Here is a 10,000-nt window from a genome sequence, read left to right as displayed (position 1 = left end):
CACACACAAACACAAGCACATGCACTATATGCACTATTGTATAAACTCTTACCATCTTTGTCCTAATATATGAGAATAGTACAATACAACATATAAACTGATATAGGACACAGAAGTAGCTAGTAAAGGCACTTAAGAACTTGGCCTGAAGTACTGCATTAGACACAAATACAGCAATAACTCCCTGTAGAACTTCAGACGCAGCAAATAAAAAAAAAACAAGCTATGCAACAACAGCAAATAATAATAATGACTGGCAAATGTTTGCTTCATGACAAGGGGAGAAGATATTTATTGGGCTGTATAAGCACTGACAAAAGAGGAGGCAAATATATGTGGGACCAGATGCCCTCAAGGCAAACCAATTACACAATTACCCGCTGAGTTGAACATGAGAACAAGACCACAGCCATAAAAACATCTCCACTACAACCGTGTCTGGTCACAGTGTGTCATCCTCTGGCATCGACAGCAAAACCTTCACCACTGAAATTCATTAAGTCAATGAACCCATCAATCAGAAAGAAGAAGAAGAAGAAGAAGAAGAAGAAGAAGGAGAATGTTTTATTTGCCATGCAATCAACTAGTCAGTCAATAGTTGGATTTTTACCCTTTTGTACAGGGTCAACCATAGTCAAAACCCCTGGAGCAATTAGGGGTTAAGTGCCTTGCTCAAGGGCACATGCAGGTCCCTCCCGAGGCGGGGATTGAACCAGTGACCTTCTAATTGCTAGCCGGCCTCTCTAACCTTGGCTACCACTGCCCCCACTCAGTCAAAACTGCGGTGTGTGTGTGTGTGTGTGTGTGTGTGTCCTACCTTGACCCTCTCCTTGCGTAGGAAGTATGCAGTGGCGTGCAGCACGTCTGCAGCGTGGGTGGAGTTGTGGTAGGAGTTGGAGGCGTGGTAGTTTGCTTCGATGACCTGTAGCCAGGACCGTAGCGTAGCCTCACTGCAGCTCAGGAACTCACACACCCCGAAGCGGGTGAATATCTTCAGCCCCAGATAGGTCAGCGGTCTGCAGGGTCCACAGAGAGGGGGTGGAAAGATAGATGGTAAATTGGTGAATGGACTGCACTTATATAGCGCCTTATTCCAAAGCGCTTTACAATGGCCTCTCATTTACCCATTCACACACACATGGCGGCAAGCTACCATGCAAGGCGCCGGCCCGCTCATTGGGAGCATTTTGGGGTTCAGTGTCTTGTCCAAGGACACCTCTACAGCCAATCATTAGATGCCGGCTCTACCTCCTGAGCCACAGCCGCCCTAGATGGAGGGGTGGATGGATGGATGGATGGATGAAGGAGGTGGTGGGTCTCATTCCAGCCAGTACCTGTCTCTCTAAACCTCATCAGTGAACCTGTCTTCTGATGTCTCCCTGCTCCAGCCACCAGTGATCCACACTCTCTTCATCCTCTCATCTTCCTCTCTCCCATAGCCCCTCTAATCTATTCCTCTCCTTTTCTTCCCCATCTTTCATTTTCTTTACCCTTACTGCACCCCCCCTCTCTCTCTCTCTCTCTCTCTCTCTCTCTCTCTCTCTCTCTCTCTCTCTCTCTCTCTTTCTCTCTCTCTCCTCCTCTCTCTTGCTCTCTCTCCTTCTCTCTTTCTCCTCCTCTCTCTCTCTCTTTCTCTCTCTCTCCTCCTCTCTCTCTTTCTCTCTCTCTCTCTCTCCTCCGATCTCTTTCTCCTCCTCTCTCTTTCTCCTCCTCTCTCTTTCTCCTCCTCTCTCTCTCTCCTCCTCTCTCTCTCCTCCTCTCTCTTTCTCCTCCGTACCTCTTGTGTGTGGCTGCCTCCAGCTCCAGGATGTTGAAGTCCCAGCGGTCCTCGTCATCCAGCATATCAGCGATGGCCGGGGGGATGTCATTCAGTGTGACTGGGATGGTCATGTGACTCTGGCTCACATCTTTAGGTTGGAGGGGAGCACGTTTCAGCAAGAGACACATTCACACAACATTCTGTAGAATAGTTGACTTGGTGATAGATTGATTGATTGGTGATTTATTGATTTGATTGGTATCTAAAAGGAAGAATATAGAAAATACATTTGAGCCTGAAGAATAACACTGGAAAGGACTATACAACAACCATATCCAATGTGGGTGTGAGTTGTGTAACTAGGTCACCTAGCAGCAGGGTACTGAGCTCAGGTGAGGTAAGATGAGGTCATGGTTTTGCTCTTGGCCATACAATCCTATTAAGTTAAACGGGCAAAATGTACACCTGCTATTTCCCTGGATTAGATAGAAATAATAAAGTATTTTATATCTTTTAAAAACCATGATTTATTGTCCACCTGGGGATAAAAAAATTGGCTTCACCTTGCAACTAAGTTTCAGAGAAGGACGAAAATGTAAAGTGCAAAGAATGAAAGTTTTGTCTCGTTTTTAAAAACGTTATTCCCCCTTAAAAGGAGACAGATGTAAACTTTGCGCTGGTACACATACTTGAGCTAGGCCCTCAAGAGACCATTTCAATCAGGGCAGCGAGACTGTCCTGTACTAAGGCCTGTTCCTCTGCAAGTGATACCATGTCATTTGTCAGGCAGCACAGAGATGACAGGTCTGGCCACCACATTGACTCATTCTAATCCTCTTCTACACTCTGAGTCATGACCCAATGACTGCCATTACATTCCCAGAATCAGACTCAAATTGATCACTTATATATACATTTTCAATCATTCTACAGACCATACAATCCATATGGGAATGGATTCATTACAATTGACTGACTTTCACGTTGATGTACAATACATATGTGAGAATACACCAGTCCTCTCCATGTATGTGCTGAGTGTACATAGGAAAAAAAAAGTAAGGCAAGACAATAACCTCTAGAATCTTGCATGACATCATTAAACTATACTATTTACAGCTTGCGTTCCAGGCTACATTATGTTAGCATTCTGTTAGGATAATGAACTAATATAAAGTTTATGGGACATGATCAAACGGACTGCTGCTTACTTTGAAAGGTACTTTTTGAGAAGACATACTCGTTCCCGGAAAGTCTCCGCAAACCGTCCTGGAAAAAGAAAAGACCGCAAATCACTTTTCTTAATTCCGAAGCTTTGAGAAAGTATTTTAAAAGACTATTTGTTTTATCTCAAAGCGATGTTAATAACAACATATTTCACGTACAGTTCGACATTATAATTCACATGATGGGACGTAGCCCACATAACTCAGTTGCTGTAATGTTTAAGTGGCGTGTTTGGGAGAAGGGGGAGTAGCAGAAATAAAGCACGTTCGGGACCAGAGTTATAGTCTCGCTCTGACAAACAGTCTATAACTCTCCAGCCCAGGATGTGGATAAGAGGAGGCTAATGGGGCTTTGATGTACACAAATATGCTAGGCTGCTGATGCATCTCACCATTGACTCTAGCTCTATCCTAAACATTCTTTTGTATGTAGAGTGAACCACTTAAGACTTTTCAGGTGAAAATCCACTTAAACACAGCCATGTTTTTGGGCCCAGTTCAGTCTTAAACTGCAACCCAGGGGGAATTAGCCTTGACTCACCCCACTTACCCCTCGGCCTATTCCGAAATGTTTACTGGAGACCGTAAAGAATACATAACTCTTCTTGTACAGCAAGAACACAATGTTGTTGTTTTTGAACCGCATGGGAATTTAAATGTTTCCTTGCTGCATGAGAATAATGCTACTTTCTCCTAAATCCACACTCTTAAAATAAAAAAACTGAAGAAAATGAGTGTCAAGATGTATCACTCTCTCTCTCAGTTATATATATTATTGTTTACATTGTCTCACTGGTGATAGGTGGATACTGCACACACTAAAATATTCTCAAATGAACCCTAACCCTAACCCTAACTTTGAACCATTATATGTTGAAACCATTCAGTGGGGCCTGACTCACGCTCATGAGCCCCCCTACAAGGTCGTTGGTGTGGGGGTCGTCCTCTTTGGAGGCCAGCTGTGGGGAGTAGAGCTCTGTGGTCCTCAGTATCTCCAGGACCCGGTCCAAAGCCTCGGCCACAGTCACTGGACTGCTCTCCTGGGCCGTGTTGATGATGTTGATCACCTGGAGGAAAGAGGGATGACAGAGAGGAGAGAGAACAACAGTTACACATACTCACATACAGTGTACATGCAGGCATACTGAGGCAGAGAGATAGACAGAGACACTTGTACACACATCACACACACACACACACACACACACACACACACACACACACACACACACACACACACACACACACACACCATCAAATGAATAGACACTTCTAAGAACCAATTGAACACTGATGTGCTCAATGGAAAACACTATGATCAGTGGAAAACACTAGTATGATAAGATTATCAGGAGGCCTTTTGCATTTTCAGTGTTACACTACATACGTACAGTAGCCTGTTCTGTTTTCATACTCATATATGAAACACACAAATACAAGAATAGAATTGGCAATGAATTTGACAAGTGATAATACAATCAGGTCAGATTAAACACACACGTAGTCACTTTAAATTGTATTTGTATAATCAACAGACTATTTAAATGTACACCTCTTGTTGTCATCCACACTATTGTTTACTGTTTATTGATCCCACTGATGACACCCTGGGTACAGCTCCTTCAGAGAGGAGTGTGTGAGTGTGGGACCTGTTCAATACATGAAGCTTCTTCTCCGAAGAAGAGATTATCTCTTCGTTATCTGAATTGCAGATAATTCCAAGAATCTTCACAAATATTTGTAAGATGTTATTTTGATGGTTGTTAATCATGTAATGAAACCAGAGTGTTCACACATCCCAGTGGAGCATGATTCCAGATCCCAGAGGTCTCCACAGCGTTCCTGTCAGAACTAGATATTCAGGCTGCTTTAAAGGAACTTCAAAGTACATCCAGTTCTAGGATAATCCTCAGTTGGGAAAAAGAAGACCGGTTGGATGGATGTACGCTACATTGAAGTGACAGTTCATCAGTGCTCTGAGTTTGTACTGGCTCCCCACCTGAACTGTCCCTCCTGAGACATCTACTACCCACCTGTACTGTTTCCCCAGTGTACATTTAAAAAGAAATATAGATATATTCTTCTTTTCTTCTAGTATGACGACTGCCAATGGCTCCGGGCCTGAGCATAGATTACCTTTTCCTGCTATGACTGGTGGAGTCGCTTTGGATAAAGGCGTCTGCTAAATGCCAAAAATGTAATGTAATGTCAAATGTGTACGGTACCTTGGTGATAGGAGCCTCTATGGTCATAGAGTGGATCCTGGCTACGGACGAGTGTCTACGGTTCTGGAAACTGGGGGCTGGAAACAAGACGACTGTCATTAGAACAGACATGACTATAACAGGCTACTACAACCACCTTAGCTGCACTAAGGAGCAGAACTATAGGAGATCTTAAAATTAAATTAATTAATGTTTCAGATGCCTATTTTGTTTTATTGTTTGTTGTTGTTTGTGAGCTGCTGTAACCGCTTAATTTCCCCTCTGGAATCAATAAAGTACCTATCTATCTATCTATCTATTTATCTATCTATCTATCTATCTATCTATCTATCTATCTATCTATCTATCTATCTATCCATCCATCCATCCATCCATGCATCCATCCATCCATCCATCCTCCATCCATCCATCCACCCACCTATCTATCTATCTATCTATCTATCTATCTACCGTCCATCCATCCATCCATCCATCTATCTATCTATCTATCTAATCTATTGATGACACACTGCCACAATGACCACAATGGCCGCCTCTCGGCTGAGTATCCTCATCTAAGTTAGCTCCTATAACTATCACGACCAGAGTCTCTCATATAGAACACATGTACAGGACGTCAATAATGTTTTACAGTTTTACAGGATATTAAAACCAGGCCTTTTATGTCACCCATAACTGTGGTTCAGCTCCTACTGTAGTTCCATTCATAATACATGATCATAAAACAGAACAGAGGGGCTGTGGTGACAGTGTCACACAAAAGGGCAATATCAACACTTCTTAAGAGAAAGAGAAAAGAGGCGTGGGGAGAGAGAGGATGGAAAGAGAGAGTACAAGAGCAGAGAGAGAGAGAAAGAGGTAGGCAGGAGGAAAGGAGGAGCACCAGTCAACCAACCCCTGAAAATAGCAGCAGCTACGTCAATGTGTAATAAGAGGGGGGGGGGGTGGGTGGGTGGCACTGATGTCATCAGACCCCGACATGAAGCCCCTTCAGCTCAAGCGCTTCCCATAATGCAGTGACTCATAATTCTCTGTCTCCCTTTTCATCCCCCTCTCATCTAAGCGGACCTAGCAGCAGCTCCACACTCATACAATAATAATACTAAATTACCCACAACTCCCCAGTAGAGGTACTGTGATCACCCTGTCCTTCAGTCCACTCACCGTCACTACTGCGTGAGCTGATGGACTTGGCGTCAATGGACTCTTTCCTCCTGTCTCTGTGACGCAGGGAATGGCACTCTGGGGGGAACAGGGAGGATACGCAATGTTATGACCTGAGTAGGACTGTGAGTGGCTCTCTGTTACTGACAGAGGACGGACAGTTCTCCTACGAGGGCACAGCGTTTTAAAGGCTCCGTTTGAACAGATTCCATCGAAAAATGTCATATGAACCGAGTTTGAAGTAAATGCATCAGGGGAGGCTGGTGGAGGTAGAAACTGCAGGAACGAGCTCTTTCATTCCATGTCTACCTCCACCAGCCTCCACTGACATGTATAGTATACAGTATACACCATTGGTGTGATTTGTCTGTGGCTCGATAATCTCTATCCATCAGTCTCCTCTTAACCCGAGGTAGAGAACAAAAAACGACATAAACAAATCAACAAATGTTGGACATACAGTGGGGGAAATTAGTATTCAACACCTCCATCAATGTTTTAATTCAACATATTTCCATTGCAGCTATTCACATGAAATGTAGACCAGACATTGGTATTAACTCAATAAAACTACACAGATAAATACATTGTAACATTCCAATCTTTAAAAAAGCTATGTGCAATAAAGTGGAATGGTAAATGGTAAATGTGGACTGTGGGTTACCTGATGACTGTGAATGTTCTCCACTGCCTCTGTCATCCCTGTTGATCTTGTGTACCTGAGAGAGGAGAGGTGAGGTGAGGAGAGGAGAGGAGAGGAGAGGAGAGGAGAGGAGAGGAGAGGAGAGGAGAGGAGAGGAGAGGAGAGGAGAGGAGAGGAAAGGAAAGTAAAAGAGAGGAGAGGAGAGGAGAGGAGAGGAAAGTAAAAGAGAGGAGAGGAGAGGAGAGATAGTTACAGAAAAGGAGTGGGGTTGGGTGAGTCAGTGGTGACGGTGGCAGGGGGCCATGCTGTTTGTTTGTCTCCCCTGCAGTGAGAGCATGTAACAAACCGTGGTCCAACATAGACTTAACATTCCCCAACAACTCTTCCCAGAGAGCAACAGAGTACAGGGATCGATAGGCCTGTCACCGCATGGTCTGAGTCTGCCCTCATCCAGTTTCCCCCAATCATTGATTTCTATTGGCCAGAACCTTCCTGACAGTCACACAGGATCAGTCATCAAGACCTCAGATTAAACCCAAAGAGGGGAGTGAAAGGAGTGGAGAAGAGAGAGGGTAGAGGAGAGGAGAGGATTGGAGAAGAGAGAAGAAGAAGAAGAAGAAGAAGAAGAAAAAGAAGAAGAAGAAGAAGAAGAAGAAGAAGAAGGAGAAGAAGAAGAAGAAGAAGAAAAAGAAGAAAAGAAGAAGAAGAGGAAGAAGAAGAAGATGGAGAAGAAGAAGAAGAAGAAGAAGAAAAAGAAAAAGAAGAAAAAGAAGGAGAAGGAAAAGCAGAAGAAGAAAAAGAGAGGGAGAGAAAGAGGATTGGAGAAGAGAGAAGAGAGAAGAAGAAGAAGAAGAAGAAAAAGAAGAAGAAGAAAAAGAAGAAAAAGAAGAAGAAGAAGAAGAAGAAGAAGAAAAAGAAGAAGAAGAAGAAGAAGAAGAAGAGAGGAAGGCATGCAACAGGGAGAAAAGAGAGGAGAGTGAGAGAGGGAAAAGGGGTATACGAATAGAAAGACAGTGAGAGGAGGAGGCTGAGAGAGAGAGAGAGAGAGAGAGAGAGAGAGAGAGAGAGAGAGAGAGAGAGAGAGAGAGAGAGAGAGAGAAGAGAGAGGGTAGAGGAGAGAGAGAGAGACTGACAGAGAGGCAGGGACTCGGAGAGATGGGATGGACACAGAGGAATTCCCCCTGTCAGGTCTTGGCAGCGTGCTGCTGTGTTCATTCATCAGCAGGTGATTACTGTCTCTTGGAGGGCTGTGTTTACAGTAGGGACCTGAGCCAGCAAACACAGCAAGGATGATATTAAAGGCTTAACGCCCTCTCACCCTCTACATCGTGAATGATATACTCGTTCTCTTCTCATCACTGGAGTTCTCAGTAATAGCCAATCAACCCCTACCTCACAACAACCCCCACATTTTATTATTTTTCTTCTCTCAGACTATTTTCTCCCCCCCCCCCTCTCTCTGAGGAACTATGGGCTGGACTAGAATCTGTGGTGAATGAGATCATCATAAGAAACACTAATATAGGATAGGACTGACAGACTGACAGGGTGCGGGTGAAACCACTCCCAAGCAGGACACAAATACACACACACACACACACACACACACACACACACACACACAAGCACGCACGCATGTACGCACGCATGCACACGTGTTGTCTTACACTATACATTACACAGTAAGTCTACAGATCTACACTACAGCAATGCTGGTTACAATGATCTATCTCTCTATTTCTCTCTCTCTCTCTGTAAATACCAAGTAAATAGGATTAAGACACTGTAAACACTTCTGATGACACAAGGTTGCCAGAATTAGCTGGCTCCATCCTAATGGGCTTCTTGGGCTTGAACGCACAAACAAATCTACAGAATACATCAAATTAGCTTCACTGACGCTGGGATTATTTGGGAACATAATGGACTTGTGGAGAGGGAAAAACTGTAGAGATGGGTCAGAATTTTACAGGAGGTCTACTTAGAGACCTGCTGCTAACTCAACAACTACATTTTTTAAAAATGGAAACAAGCGATTCCAGCCAAGGGTCTGGGTGGGAACAGAGTCATTGCACGGCATGGGCATAGGTCTCCTATTTAGGGCTCAAATCAAAGACTCCCAGAAAAAAACACATTAACCATCCCGTCAAATCTGGTGATCTCCACAATCCTGAGGCCGTGTCTGTCAAAAGGTAATGTTATGTGTCTCCGACGGGCTGAACGACTGAGACCCCTGGCGAAAAGGGATCACAGTTTTCCATGTCTGCAGTTGAAAGGAGAGGATCAGGAATGCTACTCCCATTTGGGACCAAGGCTCACAGATTCCCAAAAAGCGAGTGAACGAACCGCCGCTCTGCTTTGGTACGCAGACGCAAACTGGCTGACTCACCTTAGACACACAAGATGAAAGAGAGCGTTAGAGCTAAGGCTGGTCAGAGTGCAGAGTTGCCAGGGGGTATAAATAGTCCTGGGGACTGGCTTCTAGGCCTCACAGGCCTTAACAGGGGATCCTAGCGCTTAGCGATAGCTTAGCATGAGGCTTAGCATGACGCTGTTATCCTGGAGCCCCCACCGAGAACCCCCCCACCTGCTCCTGAACATGCCAAAGCCCCCCCCCCCCCGGCTAACCCTAAACTCCCACATAACAATTCTAGCGAGGAAGACAACAGATGTTCTTTACATAGCATACTGCTGTCATCGATATGATACACTCCAGCTAGAGGCCCTACTACAGTATATGAGTTACATCATACTTAGGATATGTGATACTTGAGAAAAACAGAAACATGCTATAAAAACGGGTTTAGCTTGGTGGAGTCGTTACATTCATTTCCATGATGTAACCGCTCTTGAAAAACAAAAGTCCTGTTCGATCGATGTAAAAACGGACACACTTTTACCTCTGCTTATGTTTATTAAGTAATAAGTAAAACGGTGTGTAGGAGTTCACTATAATGTTCTTCACTGATATGACCAGTGTTTC

At 44.2% G+C, this 10,000-nt stretch overlaps 1 protein-coding gene across 1 annotated transcript in view; it reads right to left on the bottom strand.

Moving 5' to 3' along the window:
• pde8b (phosphodiesterase 8B) overlaps positions 1–10,000 on the bottom strand; it is a gene marked incomplete at both ends in the record, with an annotated part of 44,330 nt that overhangs the window by 7,851 nt on the left and 26,479 nt on the right. Inside the window, 7 exons of the mRNA XM_080530180.1 lie at positions 818–1,016; positions 1,778–1,907; positions 2,983–3,028; positions 3,888–4,052; positions 5,211–5,287; positions 6,375–6,452; positions 7,039–7,093. Of these exons, the coding sequence (XP_080386306.1) occupies positions 818–1,016; positions 1,778–1,907; positions 2,983–3,028; positions 3,888–4,052; positions 5,211–5,287; positions 6,375–6,452; positions 7,039–7,093 (750 nt within the window). The remainder of the gene's footprint in view (positions 1–817; positions 1,017–1,777; positions 1,908–2,982; positions 3,029–3,887; positions 4,053–5,210; positions 5,288–6,374; positions 6,453–7,038; positions 7,094–10,000) is intronic.

Source organism: Nansenia antarctica (genome assembly GCF_963989245.1).
Source record: "Nansenia antarctica genome assembly, chromosome: 4".
Lineage (NCBI taxonomy): Eukaryota > Metazoa > Chordata > Actinopteri > Argentiniformes > Microstomatidae > Nansenia > Nansenia antarctica.
This window is presented reverse-complemented; position numbering and strand designations above follow the sequence as displayed.